This window comes from Stenella coeruleoalba, assembly GCF_951394435.1.
Source record: "Stenella coeruleoalba genome assembly, chromosome: 1".
NCBI lineage: Eukaryota > Metazoa > Chordata > Mammalia > Artiodactyla > Delphinidae > Stenella > Stenella coeruleoalba.
In genome coordinates this window covers 108,179,867-108,203,719 of record NC_137169.1, presented here as the reverse complement: position 1 = coordinate 108,203,719, position 23,853 = coordinate 108,179,867, and the positions used below count along the sequence as shown (strand labels likewise).

The 23,853-nt window shown below is 39.1% G+C and overlaps 1 protein-coding gene across 6 annotated transcripts in view; it reads left to right on the top strand.

The window, feature by feature from the left end:
• The window catches only part of ARNT (aryl hydrocarbon receptor nuclear translocator), a 62,373-nt gene that overhangs the window by 7,532 nt on the left and 30,988 nt on the right, over positions 1-23,853 (top strand). For all 6 annotated transcript variants that reach the window (XM_079944573.1, XM_079944574.1, XM_079944572.1 and 3 more), the window contains exons 2-3: positions 15,402-15,513; positions 19,357-19,401. In XM_079944573.1, the coding sequence (XP_079800699.1) occupies positions 15,402-15,513; positions 19,357-19,401 (157 nt within the window). The remainder of the gene's footprint in view (positions 1-15,401; positions 15,514-19,356; positions 19,402-23,853) is intronic.

The window sequence follows — 23,853 nt, the reverse complement described above, 5'->3', positions numbered from 1 at the left end:
ATCTGTGATTCTTAAAATATATTTATTTAAACATATATATGTTAAAAATTATTTTAATAAAAATTACCCATGCATATATTTAATGACTTAGTGTTACATGATTTGTTATAAAAACAGCAGTCCTCTACCCCTTCTCTCAGCTTCTTCTCGCCAGTGACATCCATTTTTATTTCTTTTAACCAAACTTTTAACTTTTGATTAAATAAAATGTCCCAGAAGTAAAAGGCAAGAGTTTTCAAATTGAAGGAGCCAGAACAATGAATGAAAAACTCACCCACTCAAGGCACATTATTATGAAATTTCAGCATCAGATACAAAGAGTATCCTATAAGCTCCAGAGAGAAGAAAATTGGTCAGTTAAAAATAAGAAGGGGGCTTCCCTGGTGGCGCAGTGGTTGAGAGTCTGCCTGCCGATGCAGGGGACACGGGTTTGTGCCCCAGTCCGGGAAGATCCCACATGCCGCGGAGCGGCTGGGCCCGTGAGCCATGGCCGCTGAGCCTGCGCGTCCGGAGCCTGTGCACCGCAGCGGGAGAGGCCACAGCAGTGAGAGGCCCGCGTACCGCAAAAAAAATAAATAAATAAGGAATCAGATTAGTTTTGCTTCTCAGTAGTCACACTGGAAGATAGATGACAATGGAGCAATGCCTTCAAAATTCTGAGGGAAAGTAATCTCCAACTCAGAATTCCATACCTAGGCAAACTATCAGTTAGTGAAGTGGAAGAAAGATACTTTCACATACCCAAGGTCTCCCTTATACTCTTTCTCAGGAACTTACTAGGGGATGAGATTTACCAATAGGCAAGAGTAAACCAAGAAAGAGGAAACATGGAATACAGGAAAGAAGCAGTACAACAGGATACATCCATTTTGCATACATTGCTGTTAGTTACCCTGTTTTCAGTATTGTAACCTCACTTTCAAATTTGTCTGGTGTTCCCCAGTCCAGAGGACCTCTGGTTTACACTCTTCAGAGAATAAATCAGTTTTTTGACTGGGTGGTGGAGGGGCATTTTCCCTGCTGGAAGGGACAGGGAGAGGATCTGGGAATCCACCTGCTGCTTAAACAGATATCAAACTAATCCTTTTTATTTTAGCTTTCATTTGCCCTGCCTTCTACACCCCACACCTCATTTTTGATTAGTCTCGTTTCCCTGCTTCTATTCAAATTTTAAATCTGTCAAATTAATCTTTTAACTTACATTTTCTTCTTGTCACTCTGACTTAATATATTTTGTCTTTCAGTTGCTTATTGAATCAGATTTAAGATCTCATCTTGGCATTCAAGGCCTTCTTACAGTTGGCTAGCATTTGACATCTTATATTTTCTCCTGAATACAGACTCTGCTCTTTACAGGCCTGTTTCCCTACACCTCCTCACAGCTATGTTCATACCTCCCTTTATGATTTGCTCATGTTCTTTTGTCTATGTGGGATGTCTTTTTCCTCTTCTTTAGTTTTTCTGAGGTCCAGCTTGACCAACTTTTCTGAAACTTCCTGGCTGGCTGGCTGGCTGGCTGGTAGCTTTATTTCCTTTAGTTTTTCCTTCCTGTTGAGTACCTTCTCTGTGCTAGGGAGTGTGTCAGACCTTAATTTAAACCATCTCAATTATCTTTTTTTTCTCTAAATTTCTCTATCCTTTAGATCCCATAAAAACCTATTATTGAAAGTATGGAATTTATTTTTTATGGGAAAATTTTGTTTTTTCTTAGGAAAGTTACATATATTAGCTATTTAAAATTTAACTGGAAAAAGTTAATAGTAATAACATATAAAGTAAACTCAGTTTTACTAATGATAGAGAAATCCACATCAAACCAACAATGATAATCATTTTATACCTGGAAAATTAGTAAAAATTTGAAGATTGCTAAGGTCCAGTGCTGTTGGAGGTATGGGTAATTTGATACCATTGGTGAGGTTCTTAATTGGTATGACCTTCTTGGAGGGTAATGGGCAGTTTTAAATATGCTCCTTTACATCCAGCGAGTCATTTTTAGAAATTTTTTAGTTGTAGGTAATACTGGCATCTTTGCTTAAAGATATACAAGGATATTCATTGAAACATTATTTATGATAATGATAGTTTGAATGTCATAAATGTGTACGTTTGTACTATGAAATACTGTATAACTTAAAAAGAATGAGCTAACAGTATTTATCGACATGATATACCTTCCAAGATACATTGTTAATTGGAAAAAAATAAAAGTTTCAGAATAAATATAATATGGTCCCTCTCCTTTGTTATGTAAAAATTGCTAAAACCCTGTAATATATGGTGTATAGAAAAAGGTCTGGAAGGATTCGTATCAAAATGTTAACAGCAGTTTCCCATGGGGGAAGCTGGGGTATATGTGTGGAGGATTTTACTTTTGACTGTTTGCTTCTGTATTGAGTATTTTTAGAGACGTCTACATCTGAGTTTCTGTATATCCATATTTTAATATATTACTTTTGTAATGTAAAAATTAGTAATGGCAAAACCAGTTAACAAATTGGTGTTCGATATATTTTTACAAAGCTACTATTCAAGGCGTACTTTACAATGTCAGGCACTATTCACGTGCAGTATCTAATTTAATCTTCCCCAAAGGTAGGTACTGTCATTAGCTACATTTTACAGATAAACCCTGAGAGATTAAATAATTTGCCCAAGGTCATACGTAGTAAGTGGTAACCCTAGGATTGGAATCTAGATTTATCTCACTTTAGAGTTTGATTTGTGTTCTCTAAGATTTTCAACACATGCCACACACATAGACACATGCACATAAATTTTCTTTTTAAAAAATTGGGATCACGCATTTCCTGATTGTAAAAGTAATATATGTTTAATGTAAAAGAGAAAACGAAATGGATATGTAGAAAATCAAATATAGGAGTCTCTAAATGCCATCCCATAGATAACGACTGTTAATAGTTTATTGTGTAACATTTGCTCACTCCGTTCTAGCCATGATGTCATCCACACCATTTCTAGAACCTAGGCATGCTCTCACCTCTGGGTCTTCGCACTCTGCCTGGAATGCATTTTTCCCAGATACCTGCATGGTTTGTTCCTTTACCTCCTTCTGACCTTTCCTTAAATGTTAACCTTTTCAGCGAGGTCTTCCCTCAGCATCTAAAATTGCTGGAACCTTTATGTATTTCTGAGTTGACTCCCCTAGTTTATTTTTCTCCACATTTATCACTATATAACATATCGTTAGGTCAAACCAAATGAAATGACTATCCATTTTTTACCTATAAAATGTCAGTTTCGGGCTTCCCTGGTGGCGCAGTGGTTGAGAGTCCGCCTGCCAATGCAGGGGACACGGGTTCGTGCCCCGGTCCGGGAGGATCCCACGTGCTGTGGAACGGCTGGGCCCGTGAGCCATGGCCGCTGAGCCTGCGCGTCCGGAGCCTGTGCTCCGCAACGGAAGAGGCCACAGCAGTGAGAGGCCCGCGTACTGCAAAAAATAAATAAATAAATAAAATGTCAGTTTCATATTATCAACCCATTTTATATTTTAATCATTTCTCAATTTATCTTTCTCTTCCACTAACATGTAAAAAAAGTTAGGATTTTTGTCTCTTTTATTTATTGTTCTATCTCTAGGGCCTGCAACAATGCCTGGCATATAATAGGCATGCACTAAATAGAAATGAATTCTTCCAGGCTTTTGTTATGCATATAACCTTATAAAGGATTATATTATATATAATTTTCTGTAGCTTATTGTTCCATATCATATATGGTGAATAACTTTCCATTTCAATCATATAGATCCACCTCAAAAATTTTTTTATATATTGAAATTTTTTTATTGTGGCAAAATACACATAAAATTTGCCTTTTTAACTTTTTAAAAATTTATTAACAATTTAAAAACAATTTTTATTTTATTTATTTCTTTTTGGCTGTGTTGGGTCTTCGTTGCTGCACACAGGCTTTCTCTAGTTGCGGCAAGCGGGGGCCACTCTTTGTTGTGGTGTGCGGGCCATCCATCACGGTGGCCTCTCCTGTTGTGGAGCCCGGGCTCTAGGCACACGGGCTCAGTAGTTGTGGCTCACGGGCTCTCAAGCGCAAGCTCAGTAGTTGTGGCGCACGGGCTTAGTTGCTCTGCGGCATGTGGGATCCTTCTGGACCAGGGAACAAACCCGTGTCTACTGCATTGTCAGGCAGACTCCTATCCACTGCGCCACCAGGGAAGCCCCTAAAATTTATTTTTAATTGAAGTGTAGCTGAATTACAATGTTGTGTTAATTACTGATGTACAGCAAAATGACTCAGTTACACCATTATATGTACATTATTTTTCATATTCTTTTTAACTATTTTTAAGTGTACAGGTCAGTGGCATTAGTATAGTCACATTGTTATGCAGCCATCACCACCATCCACTTCCAGAACTTTTTCATCTTGCAAAATTAAAACTCTGTACTTATTAAACAATTACTTCCTGTTCCCCAGTCCCTCCAGCCCACGCCGCCATTCTACACTCTATGAATCTGACTATTCTAGGTACCTTATATAAGTGGAATCCTGCAGTATTTGTCTTTTTGTGACTGGATTATTTCACTTAGCATAATATTTTCAAGGTTCATCCATGTTGTAGCATGTTGCAGAATTTCCTTCTTTTTAAAGGCTGGATAGTATTCCATTGGATGTATATGCTGTGTATTTAAAGATCCATTCATCTTGATCAACACTGGGTTGCTTCTTCCTCTTGGCTTTTGTGACTAATGCTGCTTTGAACCTGGGTGTTGTACAAGTGTCTTTTCAAGACCCTACTTTCAAATTTCAGTTCTTTTTAGTATATGCCCAGAAGTGGAATTGCTGGATTATATATTCATTGTAGTTTTAATTTTTTGAGGAATTTCCATACTATTCTCAATAGTGGCTGCCACTTTTACATTCCTACCAAAAGTGTACAATAGTTTCAATTCCCTCACATCCTTGTTAACACATATTATTATTTTTTTTATTTTTCATGGTGTCCATCCTAATGGGTGTGAGGTGATATCTCAGTGTAGTTTTGATTTGCATTTCTCTAATGATTAGTGATATTAGGCATCTTTTCATGTGCTTATTGGCCATTTGTATATTTTCTTTGGAGAAACATGTTCAAGTCCTTTGTCCATTTTTTAATTAGGTTGTCTTTTTTTTGTTGTTGTTGAGTCATAGGAGTTCTTTATGTATTCTGGATTTTAATCTCATCACACATATGGATCACAACTGTTTTCTCCCATTCTGTGGGTTGCCTTTTTACTCTGTTGATACAGTGTTCTTTGATGCACAAAATTTCTAATTTTGATGAAGTCCAATTTATCTATTTTTTACTTTTGTTGCTTGTGCTTTTGATATATCCAAGAAATTGCCACATCCAGTGTCATGAAGCTTTTTCCCTGTTTTCTTCTATGAGTTGCATACTTTTTGCTCTTACGTTTAGATCTTTGATCCACTTTGAGTTAATTTTTGTATATTAGGTAATGTAAGGAAGGATACAACTTCATTTTTTTTAACATGCAGGTATCCAGTTTTCCCAGCACCATTTGTTGAAAAGATTATCCTTTCCCCATTGAACGGTTGTGACACTCTTGTTGAAAATCGTTTGACCGTATATGTGAGGTTTTATTTCTGGGCTCTGTATTCTATTTTGTTGGTCTATGTGTCTGTCTCTATGCCACTGTCACACTATTTTGATTACTGTAGCTTTGTGATGCATCAACATTTTAATGGTGAGTATTTGAGTACTCTCTTTATCCAGTATTAAAGGCAGTTATAATGCTTGGGCATGTAACAAAAGACATGCATAAAAGAGGTTTTGTATTTTGAGTTTAGATGCAGTTTATTATAAATATAATTTGGAGGTAGGTTTTAGGAATAATAAGTAAAATATTAAAAAACACATCCAGGACTTCTCTGGTGGCACAGTGGTTGGGAGTCTGCCTGCCAGTGCAGGGTACATGGGTTCGATCCCTGGCCCGGGAGGATCCCACATGCTGCAGAGCAGCTGGGCCTGTGTGCCATGACTGCTGAGCCTGCGCTCTAGAGCCTGAGAGCCACAACTACTGAGCCCTTGCCCCTAGAGCCGGTGGTCTGCTGCGGGAGAGGCCACAGCAATGAGAGGCCCGTGCACCACAGGGAAGAGTGGTCCCTGCTCCCCACAACTGGAGAGGGCCCGCGTGTAGTAGCAAAGACACAACGCAGCCAAAAATAAAAATGAGTAAATAGGGCTTCCCTGGTGGCGCAGTGGTTGAGAGTCCGCCTGCCGATGCAGGGGATGCAGGTTCGTGCCCCTGTCTGGGAAGATCCCACATGCCGTGGAGCGGATGGGCCCGTGAGCCATGGCTGCTGAGCCTGCGCGTCCAGAGCCTGTGCTCTGCAACGGGAGAGGCCACAACAGTGAGAGGCCCGCATACCGCAAAAAAAAAAAAAAAAAAAAGAGTAAATAAACAGGTTTATGAAAAAAAGAAAACACATCCAAAGTGGTTCATATTTTATACAAGGTAGGAATATGATGAATTATTGTTATCAACATTTCTTTTTGAACATTTCATTATCTGTTCAACTTTTAATGCTTCCTTTATCATTTCTGTTTTCGTCATTCATGTTTTCAATGACTTAGTTTTGTATTATTTCTCCTATTTCAGGAAAGGAAGTCACATTTAGTTAAAATTTATTTATTTATTTATTTGGGTGTGCTGGGTCTTAATTGTAGCACGCGGGATCTTCATTGCCGCGTGCAGGATCTTTTTTGCAGCATGCGGGATCTTTAGGTGCAGCATGCGGGATGTAGTTCCCTGACCAGGGATCGAACCTGGGCCCCCTGCATTAGGAGTGCGGAGTCTTAACCACTCAACCATGAGGGAAGTCCCGAGAAGTACCTTTTCTATAAATTTGGGAGACTGTGTTGACTAAAATATTTACTATTTTTCTGTAATTTATGTCAAGTTATGATTTTAATAGAAGGTGCTTTTGTTCAGTGCACTAAGAATACTCCTTAACTGTGCTACACTTAACATCACGCTAAGTTCCTCTTCCATTTAAAAGGAGCTAATCTTAGTAAGTTAAATCCAGAGTATGTTAAAAGAATCATACATCATTATTATATTAGGTCCTCAGGCCTGTAGTGACAAATTACCACAAACTAGAGGGCTTAAAACAACAGAAATTTATTCTCTTGCAGCTCTGGAGACTCAGCGTCCGAAATGAAGATATTGGCTGGTTAGGTTCCCTCTTTTCTAGGTTGTAGACACATCACTCCAGTCTCTGTATCCAAATGTCTGTCTCTTTACGTTTATAAAAACAGCAGTCATTGGATTTAGAGCCCATCCTAACTCAATATGATCTCCGTCTTCACTAATTATATCTTCAGAGACCCTATTTCCAAGTAAGATCACATTCTGCGTCTCTGTGGACATGCATTTTTACACTCTTCAGCCCACTACAATTTATTGAGCAAGATTTATTCTAGGAACTCAAGGATTGGTCACCCTGAGAAAACCTATATACTTGGGTCGTTAACAAACTAAAGGGGGAAAAATGATTGTATCAATAAATGCTTTATAAAAACATTTGTTTCTGATTTTTAAAAATCCATTCCTGATTTAAAGAAAAAAAGACTATTAAATCAGAATATGGGAATTCCTGAGCAGTCCAGTGGTTAAGATTTGGTGCTTTGCTGTCACTGCCGTGGGCCTGAGTTCAATCCCTGGTCAGGGAACTAAGATCCCACGAGCTGCATGGCATGGCCAAAAAAAAAAAGTGAGTAAAGAAAGAGATTCTTAACCTTTTGTATCACGTGGACCCCTATGACTGGTGACATTTGTTGAACGCTTCTTCAACCTCATTGGGTCATTGTGGGAATAAATGAGAGGCACACAAGTTGCCCAGCACAGTGCCTGGCACACAGTGAAGACATAGAAAAAAATTAGTCATTATTATCACTGATTATCCATGCACTCACTGTAAAGCCAAGGAGTAACACTTTTGCTTCGAGGCTTCAAAAGTTCTTATCACACTTTTTGTGTTGCATCCACTCCTAAATAAAAACCTTCTCTGGCCTGGGCCAAGTTGGAGACCCTGGTGAGGGACAGAAAGACTTGCACATGGGAGGAAACTCTGGTGAGCTGGTGGGGCAGGTCCCTAGGCCCCCAGATCACCCTGGCGTGCAGCTTGCTCTCCCTGTTGAACCCGTAGAATGTTGTTCAGAGTGTAAATAACACTACATAGTATTTTGAAAAATCAATTCTATTAAAAATATAGCTATCAGAATATAAAAAATTACAAATTTGTAATACAAAAATTAATGTTTCTTCTTTATTAACACAATAAATAAGATGTAGTGACAAGTCTAATAATTGCCATATTCTCAAAGTAGTATTGAATGTAACAGTAATTCTAGATATCTGTAATAACTGTCATGTGATATCTGATTTTATTGATGACAAAATCACAGATACTGCTAAAACTACTGTTATACTGTACTTTCATGATTGAAGGAAATGCTAAATTTCAGCTAGAGATTAATGAAAGTAAAGAAAGAAAATTGTTCTTCATCCAAGTTTACCGGTGGATTTTATCCATTGACACACAGATTAAGAACCCTTGCAATAATGCAGTAAGAGAAGGAAACTAATTACTAGTGTAGGGCTTCCCTGGTGGTGCAGTGGTTGAGAGTCCGCCTGCTGATGCAGGGGACATGGGTTCGTGCCCCGTTCCGGGAAGATCCCACATGCCGTGGAGCGGCTGGGCCCGTGAGCCATGGCTGCTGAGCCTGTGCGTCCGGAGCCTGCGCTCCGCAACGGGAGAGGCCACAGCAGTGAGAGGCCTGCGTACCGCAAAAAAAAAAAAAGACTGTTTGCTTTTTTACTGTTGAGTTTTGAGAGTTCTTTTTATATTCTAGATACAAGTCCTTTGTCCTTTGTTGCAATGTTTTTCCCACTCTGTAACTTGTCTTTTGATCCTCTCACAGTCTTTCACAGAGCAAAAGTTTTTCATTTCAGTGATGTCCTTCACAGAGCAAAAGGTTTTCATTTCAGTGATGTCCAGTTTGCCAGTTTTTCCTTTCGTGGATCATGCTTATGGTACCAAGTCTGAGAACTCTTTGGCTAGCCCCTAGATCCTGCAGATTTTGTCCTATTTTTTTTTAAATTTATTTTTATTTATTTATTTTTGGCTGCGTTGGGTCTTCATTGCTGCGTGTGGGCTTTCTCTAGTTCCGGCGAGCGGGGGCTACTCTTCGTTGCCGTGCGCGGGCTTCTTATGCGGTGGCTTCTCTTGTTGCCGAGCACATGCTCTAGGTGCACAGGCTTCAGTAGTTGTGGCACGTGGACTCAGTAGTTGTGGCTCACGGGCTCTAGAGCGCAGGCTCAGTAGTTGTGGCACACGGGCTTAATTGCTCTGCGGCATGTGGGATCTTCCCAGACCAGGGATCGAACCCGTGTTCTTTGCACTGGCAGGCGGATTCTTAACCACTGCGCCACCAGGGAAGTCCGACTCCTGTGTTTTTTTCTAAAAGTTACATAGTTTTACACTTTACATATAAGTCCATGATCCATTTTGATTAATTTTTGTATAAGGGGTCAAGGTTCATTTTTTGGCCTATGGATGTCTGGTTGCTCTAGCACCATTTGTTGAAAAGGCTATCTTTCCTCCATTGAATTGCTTTTGCACTTTTGTCAAAATCATTTGGGCATATTTGTGTGGGTCTGTTTCTGGGTTCCATCGATCTAAGTGTCTGTCCCTTTGCCAGGGCCACACAGTCTTAATTGCTGTAGCTATATTAGAAGTCTTTCAGGTAGATTTTTCTCCCACTTTTTCTTTGTTTTAGCTATTATAGTTTCCTTACCTTCCTGTATAAATTTTAGAATGGTCATGTTTAATTTTTTATTTATTTTTATTTTTTTTGTGGTACACAGGCCTCTCCCTGTTGTGGCTTCTCCCGTTGTGGAGCACGGGCTCCGGATGCGTAGGCTCAGTGGCCATGGCTCATGGGCCTAGCCTCTCCGTGGCATGTGGGATCTTCCCGGACCGGGGCATGAACCTGTGTCCCCTGCATCGGCAGGCGGACTCTCAACCACTGTGCCACCAGGGAAGCCCCATGTTTAATTTTTTTTTTTTTTTTTTTTGGGTACGCGGGCCTCTCACTGCTGTGGCCTCTCCCGTTGCGGAGCACAGGCTCCGGACGCGCAGGCTCAGCGGCCATGGCTCACGGGCCCAGCCGCTCCGCGGCATGTGGGATCTTCCCGGACGGGGCACGAACCCGTGTCCCCTGCATCGGCAGGCGGACTCTCAACCATTGCACCACCAGGGAAGCCCTAATTTTTTAAAAAAAATTTTTAGTTAAAAACATTTTTTTTAATACAATTAGTTTTTTAGTTTTTTTTTTTTTTTTTTACCATTAGTTTTTTTTTATTTTTGGCTGCGTTTGGTCTTCATTGCTGTGTGCAGGCTTTCTCTAGTTGCGGCGAACAGGGGCTACTCTTCATTGCAGTGCACAGGCTTCTCATTGCAGTGGTTTCTCTTGTTGTGGAGCACGGGCTCTAGGCATGCGGGCTTCAGTAGTTGAGGCACATGGGCTCAGTAGTTGTGGCTTGCAGGCTTAGTTGCTCCGTGGCATGTGGGATCGTCCCAGTCCAGGGATCGAACCTGTGTCCCCTGCATTGGCAGGTGGATTCTTAACCACTGTGTCACCAGGGAAGTCCCTAGAATGGTCATGTTTATATCTTCAGAAACATCTGGGTAGAATTTTGATAGGAATTGCATTAAACCTGTTTATCAGTTTGAAGAGAATTAACATCTTTTGTTGAGTCTTCCAATCCATGAACATGGTATGTCTCTCCATTTATTTAGGTCTTTGGTTCTTTGATCAGCATTCTTTCAGCATACAAATCTTGTGCCTGTTTGATAGATTTATACTTAAATATTTTTTCTTTTTTGAAGTGGTTATGAATGGTTTTATAGTTTAAATTTTGATGCCCATGTGTTAATTGCTAGTATATAGAAACACAATTGATTTTTGTATATTTATTTTGTATACTGCAACTTCGTTGAATTCACTTATTTGTTCTAGGAGGGTTTTTTGTTTGTTTTGGTAGATTCCTTAGGATTTTCTGCAAAGACAATCATGTAATCTGCAAATGGGGGCAGTTTTATTTTTTCCTTTCTGATCTGTATGCCTTCTATTTCCTTTTCCTGCACTTTTGCACAGGCTAGAACTTCCCACACTATGTTTAAATAAGTGATGAGAGTGAACATTTTTTCCTAGTTCCCAAATCTTAGGGAGAAAACATTGTCCTTCACCATTAAGTATATTAGCAGTAGTTTTTTTTTTTCTTTCTTTTTGTAGATACTTTTATCAAGGTGAGGACGTTTCACTTTATTTTAATTTTTCTATGTTTTTATCAGAATGGGTATTGAATTTTAGCAAATACTTTTTATGCATAGGCTGATATGATCATGTTATTTTTCTTCTTAGCCAATTAATATGTTGATTGATTTCAAGTATTGAACCAGTTTACTTCCCTTGAATAAAACACATGGTCATGTTGTATAGTTCTTTAGCTATTGCTAAATTCTGTTTGCTAAAATTGCTAAATTTTATTTACTAATATTTTGTTAAGGATTTTTGCATCTATTTTCATGAGGAACATTGATCTCTAGTTTTTGTTTTGTTTTTCTACTGTCGTTGTCTGGTTTTTGTATCAGGGTAATACTAGCTTCAAAAGATGAATTGGTAAGTGTCCCCTTCCTCAAATAGTTTCTGGAGGAGATTGTGTAGCATTGCTGTTAGTTCTTTAAATGTTTGGTCGCATTCTCCAGTGAAATCAGCTAGACCTAGAATTTTTTTTTTTTGAGAGTGCTTAAATTATGAATTCAGTTTTCTAATAGGTATGAGGCCATTCATATCAACTATTTTGTGTTTGAACAGTTGTTTTAGTTTGTATTTTTTAAGGAATTGATCCTTTTGGTCTAAGTTGTCAAATTTATGTGTGTAAGTTTTAGTATTCCTAATTATCTCTTAGATTTCTTCAGGGTCTCTAGTGATATCCCTGGGTTTTTTTCCCTGATTTTGGTAGTTTGTGTGTCTTGCTAGAGGTTTGTCAATTTTATTGATCTATTTAAAGAATTCTTTGTTTTATTTTTAAATTGTTTTTCTGTTTTAAAATTTTATTATTTTGTGTTTTCCATTATTTCTTTCCTTTTGCTTGCTTTGCGTTTATTTATTTATTTATTTATCCTAGGTTCTTGAGGTGAAAGTTTAGATGATTTATTTGACTTTTCCTCTTTTCTAATATAGCATTTTAATGACTATAGCTTCTGGGGTGTCCCACAAATTTTACCATCTTGTAATTTCATTAAAATTTTTAAAAATAAATTTATTTATTTATTTATTTTTGTCTGTGTCGGGTCTTCGTTGCTATGCATGGGCTTTCTCTAGTTGCAGCGAGTGGGGGCTGCTCTTTGTTGTAGTGCGTGAGCTTTTCATTGCAGTGGCTTCTCGTGTTATGGAGCACGGGCTCTAGGCACACGGGCTTCACTAGTTGTGGCACAGGGGTGGGCTCAGTAGTTGTGGCTTGCGGGCTGTAGAGTGCAGGCTCAGTAGTTGTGGTGCACGGGCTTAGTTGCTCCGCGGCATGTGGGATCTTCCCGGACCAGGGCTTGAACCTGTGTCCCCTGCATTGGCAGGCGGATTCTTAACCACTGCACCACCAGGGAAGTCCCTCATTTTAATTTTAGTTCACTGTACTTTTTATTCCCTTTGAGACTTTCTCTTTGACTGATTATTTAGAAATGTGTTATTTAATGTCCAAGTGAATGGAGATTTTCCTGTTATCTTTCTGTTACTGATTTCTAAATAGTTTGATTCCACTGTGGTTGGAGAATCCAATCTATGATTATTTTATTTATTTGTTTGTTTTTTAAATTTTTGGCTGCACTGGGTCTTCCTTGCAGCGTGCGGGCTTTTCGTTGTGGGTTTCTCTCTAGTTGCGGGCTCAGGAGCATGCGGGCTCAGTAGTTGTGACACGCAGGCTTCTCTCTAGTTGTGGCTCGCAGTTTTGGTTGCCTCGTGGCATGTGGGATCTTAGTTCCCCAACCAGGGATCGAACCCGCATCCCCTGCATTGGAAGGCGGATTCTTCACCACTGGACTACCAGGGAATTCCCGCAATTCTTTTATACTTGTTGAGGTTTGTTTAAAGGCCCAGGATATGGTCTATCTTGGTATATGTTCTGGGGACACTTGAAAAGAATGTATATCTGCTGTTGTTGGGTGTAGTGTTTTTATAAATGTTAATTGGACCCTGTTGATTGAGGTATCATTGAGAACTTCTATATCTTTGCTGATTTTCTTTTTTTCTTTTAAGTTCTCTTTAATACTTATTTATTTTATTTTGGCTGTGTTGACTCTTAGTTGAGGTATGCCAGATCTTTGTTGGCGGCATACCGGATCCTCCCCTGCGGTGCGGACTCCTCGTTGTGGCGCGCGAGCTTCTCTGTAGTGGCGCGTGGGTTGCAGAGCGTGTGGGCTCTATAGTTGTGGCGTGCGGGCTCCAGAGCTTGTGGGCTCTGTAGTTTGCAGCACGTGGGCTCTCTAGTTGTGGCCCGCATGCTTAGAAGTTGCAGCGCGCAGGCTTAGTTGCCCCGCAGCATGTGGGATCTTAGTTCCCTGACCAGGGATCAAACCCACGTCCTCTGCATTGGAAGGTGGATTCTTAACCCCTGGACCACCAGAGAAGTCCCTGTTTAGCTATAGGTCTGCTGGTGACAAATCCTCCTTAGTTTTCCATCATCAGAGAATGTGATTTCCCACTCATCTCTTAAACTTTTTTTTTAATTTTTAAAAATTTTATTTAATTTTGGCTGAAGCAGAAGTAGTATATGACATTTAATAAGAAAATTTTGTAAAATAAATTAATGGAGAATGGAGGACTTTCCTATTAGATAATTCAAATGTACTATAAAGCTGTAGTTATCAAACATGTTCAGTATTGACATAGGAGCTGGAAAATATATTAATACAGAATAAAAGTATAGAAAGAGATCAATTATTTGCAGACACCTAAAAGTAAAGTAAAGTAAGTAAAGTAGTAAAGTAAAAGTAAAGTAGTAAAGGAGTCATTTCCGATAAGTGAGGAAAGGATGGATTATCCCATAAATGATATTAGAATAATTATCTAACCATGTGTAAGAAAATAATCAGAGTCCTGCCTTATGCCAGGTAGGCATAAGTAGTAAATTCCATATGGATTAAAAATCTAAATGTGAAACACAAAAGTATTATAAGAAAATATAGAAATAATCTCGAGGGTGGGGAGCTTTCCTAAGTAAGACAGAAATCCCGGAATTATTTAGGAAAACACTGATAAATTTTACAGCATAAAATTGTGAAATGTTATATATTTAAAGGCTAAGGTAGGTGATGAAAAATATTTGTAATACGTAACAGGCATATATTATCTTTTATATATTGATATCCTTTAATATCCTTTATATACTGATAGATCTTACAAATTCATTAGAAAAAGATATTCAGTATAAAAATATTAAAGATATGAAGAGTCAACTCATTGATTTCAGATGACTAATGTAAAAAGATACAAGAATTACAACAAATACTGTACCATTTTTACCTGTCAGGTTTGGTGAAATTAAAAAGTATAATATGCAGTTCTGGTGAGGGAAATAGGTACTCTCATATCCTGTTAGTGGGAGCAAAAATTGTAGCAGGCTTTCTGGAACATAATTAGCCATGACCAAATGTGCCTGTTTTTGATCAGAGAGATAGGTGTATATAATCTGAGGGAAAAAATAAGAAATAAAATGAGCTCAACTTAAAAAAAAAACACATTTGTTTATTTATTTGGCTGCACTGGGTCTTCGTTGCAGCACGTGGGATCTAGTTCCTTGACCAGGGATCAAACCCGGGCCGCCTGCATTGGGAGCGCAGAGTCTACTGGACCACCAGGGAAGTCCCTACTCTATATAGTTTTTTTTTGAGTATTGGAATTTAGGTGATTTTTTAAATTTTGGGTTTTTTTTGTATTTTCCAAAAAAAAAAAATCAGAGGAGCTAAGTTATGTATATTTGTTGCATTAGTGAAATATGTAAACCAATTTGTGTGTGTGTTTTAGATTAATATTATGTCACTATTACCAGCTTTTAAAAGAGAAGGCTATAGAATATAGTGCTACCTCTTCCAAACTGTATGAAGTTGGGGGAATTGAAGTGTAGGGAAATCTTTTCTCAGGGTAAGAATTAAAGAAAAGCAGCCTGGACGTGAGCATTTGGGTTTTCTAGCAAACTCCTGAGATTTTATCCATAGCTTGAGCCTTTCTTCTAGCCAGTTTGATGATGATGATAAGCAAGAACAATCTTTTTAAAATCTGTATTTCTGTTTTTCTCTGACAGAAATGACATCAGATGTACCATCACTGGGTCCAGCCATTGCCTCTGGAAACCCTGGGCCTGGAATTCAAGGTGGAGGAGCCATTGTCCAGAGGGCTATTAAGCGGCGACCAGGGTGAGTTTGAGTGTACTATGTTACAAATGTCTCTCCTTTAAACCAGCCTGATTTTGTTAGTCGCTGAACCATCTATTCCTAACCCTCTCACTTCTTCTGGCTACTTACTACACTCCTATCAGATAACTTTCTTTAATCCCTGGATTTTTCTTTGTATGGAATTGATGTCTTTATCTTAGTTTCTTACAAGCAGTTTTATTTTGTTTTTTTAAAACAAAAATCTCTAAGAGGTAAAGGACTCTGGCTAAGCCCAAAGATTTCACCATTGCTGAGAAAATTTCACTGCTTTCATTAAGCTTTGTATCTGCATTCTCAAAATTTTTTTGGTAGGCCTTTTTTTTTTCTTGGCTGCGTTGGGTCTTCGCTGCTGCACTTGGGCTTTCTCTAGTTGCAGCAGGCAGGGGCTACTCTTAGTAGCGGTACATGGGCTTCTCATTGCGGTGGCTTCTCGTTGTGGAGCACGGGCTGTAGGTGCGTAGGCGTCAGTAGTTGCAGCACACGGGCTTAATAGTCACGACACAAGGGCTCTAGGGCGCGCGGGCTTCAGTAGTTGTGGTGCTCAGGCTCCGTAGTGGTGGCTTGCGGGCCCTAGAGCGCAGGCTCAGTAGTTGTGGTGCACGGGCTTAGTTGCTCCATGGCATGTGGGATCTTCCCAGACCAGGGATCGAACCTATGTCCCCTGCATTGGCAGGTGGATTCTTAACTACTGTGCCACCAGGGAAGTCCCTGGTAGGCTTTTTACTTTTCTGAATTTAGAGAATGCTGAACTGTAGAATATGTCTCCTTTAAGTTATTGATCTGTTGCCTTGCTTGGAACCTAGAGTCCATTCAGTTCCAAAATTATTTATTAGATGCCTCATTAGTGTAAGTCATTGTGCCGATTGCTACTAGGATACAGAGGTAAATAAGGCACAGTCTTCGTCTTTTAGTTGCTTATGTTCTGAAAGGGATAATCACTACATGCATAAATATAATTCAAGATAGAATATGCCAGGTTTGCTAAGAAAGGAGCAGATACACTGCTGTGTGTTCCAGTGTATGGGAATACCACCATTGGTTGTTAGAAATTGGGAAAGGCTTCAGAAAAGAGGTTGCTTTAGAAAGGCCTGGAAGAATGGGTAGTATTTTACCTACTTTTTAAAGTATTAAAGTATTGAATTTCTTTTTCTTTCTTTTGCTTTTAATAATTATGTAGCTAGTGTTATAACTAGTCTTTAAGTTTCCTCTTACCAGTAGTAATGAAAGAGTGATCCCTGGGTTAAGGTGTTAACATGAGTAACATATTAAGACTTGCTATGTCTCCAAGAGCTTTATACATTTTAACTCATTTACTGAGGTATCTGGTGAATAAGTAACTTACCCAAGGTTTTGAAGCTAGTAAGTGGAAGATCTATGATATGAACCTTGGGAGGTTAGCTTTTATTGTCTACTCTCTTAAACACAGTGTTATGGTTATATATAATAGCAAACAATTAGAAGCAGTATTATCAAAATTAGGGGATTGATTGAGAAAGTTGTATTGAAAATGTACAGCTATTAGAAGTGACAAATATGTATTGGTACAGAAAAATGTTTACAGTATATTGAGAAAAGAGGTTACAGGGGCTTCCCTGGTGGCACAGTGGTTAAGAATCCGCATGCCAATGCAGGGGACACGGGTTCAAGCCGTGGTCCGGAAGCTCCCACATACCACGGAGCAACTAAGCCCATGTGCCACAACTACTGAGCCTGCGCTGTAGAGCCCACGAGCCACAACAACTGAAGCCCGTGTGCCACAACTACTGAAGCCTGCACGCCTAGAGCCTGTGCTCTGCAACAAGAGCAGCCACCACAATGAGAAGCCCTCGCACCACAATGAAGAGTAGCCCCCGCTCACCGCAACTAGAGAAAGGCACACAGCAACAGAAGACCCAACGCAGCCAATAAATAAACAAATAAATAAATAAAATATATTTTAAAAAAAGGATAAAATGAAATAAAAAAGGTTACAGTGTATGTAATATACCAACTCTATCAGAAAAAAATATATAAATAACATGTGTGCATAGCAAAAAAACTGAAAGGATACTCATCAGATGTATGGGTGATGGGATTATGGGTGATTTATTTTTTCTTTTGTTTTTAGTTATTTCTAGATTTTCTGAAGTAAGTGTGTTTTATTGATAATCAGGAAAATATATTAAAATAAATATACATTTTTTAAAAGAAAGATTGGAAAATATAGAAAGAAGACTAAAGAGCAATAATCCTACTACCCAAAGTCATCTCCCATCAGTTTTTTTTAGGGTAATTACTTCACTCTTTATTCTATATGTAGATTTCTTTAAATAGTTATAATCATATAATTATGTAGGTTTATATAGCCTGGTCTTTTCACCTAATTGTATACAATAACCTTTTTTCCATATTGTCACATATGCTATAGAAACATAATTTAAAATACTTACATAGAGGGGATGTACTTAATTGCTATTTTGGGACATTTAAACTGTTTTGAAGATTTGCTGTTATATATAATGCTTAATGAATATCTTTGTATATAAATTTTTTTCTCTGAGTTATTTCTTTAGGATAGATTCTTAGAAGTGGAGTTATTGGGTAAATAGGTAGACTTTGACAGGTGATCTGGGGCTACAGAGAGGAAGAAGAATGGACACTTTCAGGGTTGATGCTATGTACTTCATATATAACCCATTTAGAGGCCCATAATATCAGGTTATCACAGTAGTAGAGATGCCAAGATCATTGGGTTAAGGTGGTAACATGAGTAATGTTTTAGTTTAATGGAGTATAGAGATTAATAGGAGATTGGCCTATCTTGTTACCTATAATCTTGCCTAATCCCTTGAAATGAAAGTCACCTCTGCTTTTACGAAACATTTAAAGTTTATTGATTGTGCTCTCCATATGAAGCTTTCTCATTCTCACTTGTATATTTTATTTGTCTAGGCAAAGAATCCCTTGAGGGCAAGTCTTTTGTTTTCACCTCATCTAGCACAGTATCCGGAATGTAGCATATATTACTTGTTCATTAGGTGAATGAAGGAGAGAAACATCATTTAACAACCTTCGGGGAATTCCCTGTTGGTTCAGTGGTTAGAACTCCGCGCTTTCACTGCTGAGGACACGGGTTCAATCCTGGGTTCAGTCCCTTGGGAACTAAGATCCCACAAGCTGTGCAGCGCAGCCAAAAAGCAACCAACCAACCAACCAGCCAACCTCCAGAGGTCTTAAAATCACTCCCTATGGAACATCACTGTTTTGAGAGATGTTTCAGAGAGCTTAACATAGCCTAAGGCAGACTATAGAAATGAAAAACAGTCCTGAATTATTCATATTAATTTTTTCTTGTCTTTTTGAGTTGATCCTGCTCCTTTTGTAGAGGTTGTACTGTGATATAAAACTTTGGCAAAGGTGGATTGCTACCCTAGGAAAATGAAAGGTAGCAATAGGTATTCCTTTTTTTTTTTTTCTTTTTGCGGTACGCTGGCCTCTCACTGTCGTGGCCTCTCTCGTTGCGGAGCATAGGCTCACAGGCCTAGCCGCTCCGCGGCATGTGGGGTCTTCCCGGACCGGAGCACAAACCCGTGTCCCCTGCATCGGCAGGCGGACTCTCAACCACTGCGCCACCAGGGAAGCCCCGGTATTCCCTTTTGATTGGCTAATTTCTTTGCCCAGTTTGGTACAACAGGAAGAGGTAATATACCTTTACTTATTCCACTTCCTCTTTTCCTTCTTCCATCTGAGTGGGTGTTCAGATAGCTTGTAGATTTAGAATTTTAATTTTTTTAATGTTCTGCATTTTCAATAGGCTGATAATAATTTTTTGTTGGCTTTCCCCAGATTGGATTTTGATGATGATGGAGAAGGGAACAGTAAATTTTTGAGGTAAGATCTTAAAAAACTTTCTCTAGATTTCTGATATTAAAAATTATTTCATTATCTTTATATTTCTGACTCATAATATTTTTGTCTTTAGGCCTAAGGAGAGTGCTTCACCCTAAAACTAAAGTTACCTATTACATTATACCCCATAAAATTTTCAAGCATTCTGGTAATAGCTCCAGAGGAAAGAGCTCAATGAGGGGAGAGCAGAGGAATTTACAAGACCCTCTGTGTCAGTTATCTATTGTTGTGTGGCTTAAAAAGAAAACTGATTTATTATTTCTCACAATTCTGTGGATTGGTTAGATGGTTATTCTGCTGATCTTGCCTAGACTCACTCATAAGACTGCATTCAGCTGCCTTGTCAGCTGGGAACTGGACTCAGCTGATAAGGCTGGGTATCTCTTTCTTTGTGGTCTTTTATCCTTAAGGAGGGCAGACTGAGTGTCTTTACATGGTGATGGCTGCAATCCAAAGGGCAGGTCCCAGTCTGAATGCTTATCAAGCTATTGCTTTGGATTGACGTTTGCTGTTGTCCCATTGGCTAAAGCAAGTCATATGTCTGAGTCCTGATTCAGTACAGGATGGTGCTATACCAGGTAGTGAATACTGCAAGGTGTAATTAGTTTGGGGGTCATTAATGTACTAATCTTTCATGCCCTCTAATACTCACTGACTTCTCCTACAGAGCAGGAATTGGAATTTGTATCTTTGAGTAGTGAATCTTCTGGAGAACTGAAAATGGACTTTTCAGTATATTGATGAAGGAGTTTTTTCAGAAAAGGGAAATTTTTATTTTTGCTTAAGACCAGTCACTTGGCTTTGTTTTTAAGTAAGGAAAGCAATAAGAGTCAAAGAATGGAAGATAACCTTGACTGCAACCTGCCTTTTTTCTTTTCAAATTTGAAAATATTACCTAGGTAGTGTCTACATTGCAGAATAACAAATATTTGAGAAATAAATAAAGGAGCCCTATTTTTTAAACAATTTATTTTATTATGTGAGTGCCCAGGCTTCATTATTTGTTTGTTTTATTAACTAAGTTCTTAAAAGAAATATAAACATTATATTGCAAAATTTTTAAACAGTGCAGAGTTATATGTAATGAAAGTACATCTTCCCTCACTTCAGACCTTCAGAATCCTTCCCCTTAGACAATTATAGTTTCCAGTTTATTAAGTATCCTTCCAGAAATATTCAGTGCATATGTAAGTGTATTTAAATGCACATATATGTGTGCACATACACACACTGTCTCCTCAGTTTTTGTTTTTACACAGAGGATGCCCATATTCTAAATTGCTTGCCATTGTTTAGTTTTGTAATGCTTAGTCAGTTACATCTATCTGTGTATTTTTTTTAATATCTTTGTTGTTTTTGCAATGTTTAAAGTGAAAGCTTGTGTTTCTAGCAACTGCCTAGTTGCAGAACACTGCCATATATTCTTGAAAACAACAACCATGGCTTGGCCACCATAAAGAGATAGTTGCAAAATATTGGAGAAAGCAATTCTCCAGGAGAGCTCTTTAGACTTAATGAGTGTCAACAAATGTGAAGAGGGGTAGAGATTTCAATTTCTGTTCAAGAATAGACTTTTTTCATACAGTTCCATTGGGAATTCCTCCAGTTAGGAATCCCTAATTATAATGATAAATACTGTTAGTGGAACTGTGTTGTGCATATGAATGAGATAGGGGTAACCACTAGTCTTATTTATACCTATCAGTTAGCTCTATCCCTGAGTCATTGCTTCCATTTCCACAAAATCTGGTAGTCACAAACTATATGCAAATTTAAAAAGGTTTATTTGTCTTTTCCCCAACCATAAAAAAAGGTTTTCATAATTCATCTTACCAAGTAGGTCATTATGCCCAAGTGAGGCATCACCAATTTTTTTTATTTGACCATCGGTACTTTTTTTTTTTGGCCTCGCGGCTTGTGGGATCTTAGTTCCCCAACCAGGGATCGAACCCATGTCTCCTGCAGTGGAAGCATGGAGTCCTAACCACTGGACCGCCAGGGAATTCCCAGTACTTTTTTTTTTTTTTTAATTGGAATTCTCCACTTTGGTCAATGAGTGAAAGTCTTATTTGCATTGTATCTGTAAATCAATATTAAATCTCCTTGGTGGATGAAAGCTGTAATTTATTACCTCTTTTCATCACTTTGTTCAAGTGTCATTTTTTTAAAAAATTCATTTTTTAAATTTATTTACTTTTGGCTGCATTGGGTCTTCATTGCTGTGCGTGGGCTTTCTCTAGTTGCGGCGAGCGGGGGCTACTCTTCATTGTGGTGCGCATGCTTCTCATTGCAGCGGCTTCTCTTGTTGCAGAGCACAGACAACAGAGAGATATAGGCTATATATAACGCTATAGGCGTGCGGGCTTCAGTAGTTGTGGCACACGGGCTCTACTAACTAACTAACTACTGATAGCTGTGGCTTGTGGGCTCTAGAGTGCAGGCTCGGTAGTTGTGGCGCACAGGCTTAGTTGCTCTGTGACATGTGAGATCTTCCGGGACCAGGGCTCGAACCTGTGTCCCCTGCGTTGGCAGGCGGATTCTTAACCACTGTGCAACCAGTGAAGTCCCAAGTGTCATTTTGTTATATTCTCCAGACAACATCTATAAAATATATATATTTTTTTAAACAGAAGAAATTTATTTTCTTACAGTTCTAGAGGCTGGAAGTCTGCGGTCAAGGCACCAGCATGGTTGGGCTCTGGTGAGAGCTCTCTTCTTGGCTTGCAGATGGTTGCTTTCTTGTTGTGTCCTCACACAACAGAGGAAGAGGAAGAGAAGTAAGAGAGAAAAAGAGAGAGAGAGAGAGAGACCATAAAATAATTTTTAAGAATATAAAGGCTTTGAAATTCTAGGTACAATATTAGAGTTGCTAGTATCTGGAATGCTTCTCAAATTCAAACAAATGCATGTACAAATCCACCAGGGGTTCTTGATAAGATAGAGATTATAATTCATTAGGTCTGTGGTAGTACCCAAGATTCTGCATTCTAATAGATTCCTAAGTGATGCTGCTGTTTCTGGTCCACTGACCACATTTTGAGTAGCAAATATCTGCAAGATTCATTCTTGAGATTCAAAATTAATATGAAAGGACTTCCCTGGTAGTGCAGTGGTTAAGAATCCGCCTGCCAGTGCAGGGGACATGGGTTCGAGCCCTGGTCCGGGAAAATCCCACATGCTGTGGAGCAACTAAGCCTGTGCACTGCAGCTACTGAGCCCATGTGCCACAACTACTGAAGCCTGTGTGCTTAGAGTCCGTGCTCCGCGACAAGAGAAGCCACCGCAGTGAGAAGCCCACACACGGCAACGAAAAGTAGCCCCTGCTTGCCACAACTAGAGAAAGCCTGTGCACAGCAACGAAGACCCAACTCAGCCAAAAGTAAATTAAAACAAACAAACAAACAAAATTAATATGTAAATTATAGGTCTCTTTTTTCAGCTTAGATCACTGTTTTCATTAAAAGTTTGTAGCGGGCTTCCCTGGTGGCGCAGTGGTTGAGAGTCTGCCTGCCGATGCAGGGGACACGGGTTCGTGCCCCGGTCCGGGAAGATCCCAGGTGCCGTGGAGCAGCTGGGCCCGTGAGCCATGGCCGCTGAGCCTGCGCGTCCAGAGCCTGTGCTCCGCAACAGGAGAGGCCACAACAGTGAGAGGCCCGAGTACCACAAAAAAAAAAAAAAAGATAATTTCCATGATACTTGAAGAACTCCTGCAACTCAATAACAAAAAAACAACCTGATTAAAAAATGGGCAAAGGACTTTCAATAGACATTTCTCCAAAGAAGATACACAAATGGCCAAAAAGCATATGGAAAGATGCTCATGATCACTAATCAGAGAAATGTAAATCAAAACCACAATGAGTAGGCCATTAGGCTGGCCACCATCAAAAAACCCGGAAAATAACAAGTGTTGGTGAGGATATGGGGGAATTGGAACTCTTGTGTACTGTGGATGGGAATGTAAAATGGTGCGGCCACTTTGGAGGAACATTAAAAACAGAATTATCATATGATCCAGCAGTGCCACTTCTGGTGATATATCCAAAAGAATTGAAAGCAGGATCTTGGAGAGATATTTGCACACTCATGTTCACTGCCCAATTTTTCATAATAGCTGAGAGGTGGAAGCACCCCAAATATCCATTGACGAATAAAGAAGTGTGGTATATACAGCTAGTGGAATATTATTCAGCCTTAAAAAAGAAGGAAGTTCTATCACATACTACAACGTGGGTGAACCTTGAGGACATTATACTAAATGAAATGAGCCAGTCACAAAAAGATAAATACTGTACGATTTCACTTATATGAGGATGTAAATAAAGTAGCCAAAATCAGAGAGACAGAAAGTAGAATGGTGGTTGCCAGGAGCTGGGCGTGGGATGGGGGCAGGGAGAGTGGGAGGATGGTGTTCAGTAGCTATAGAATTTCAGT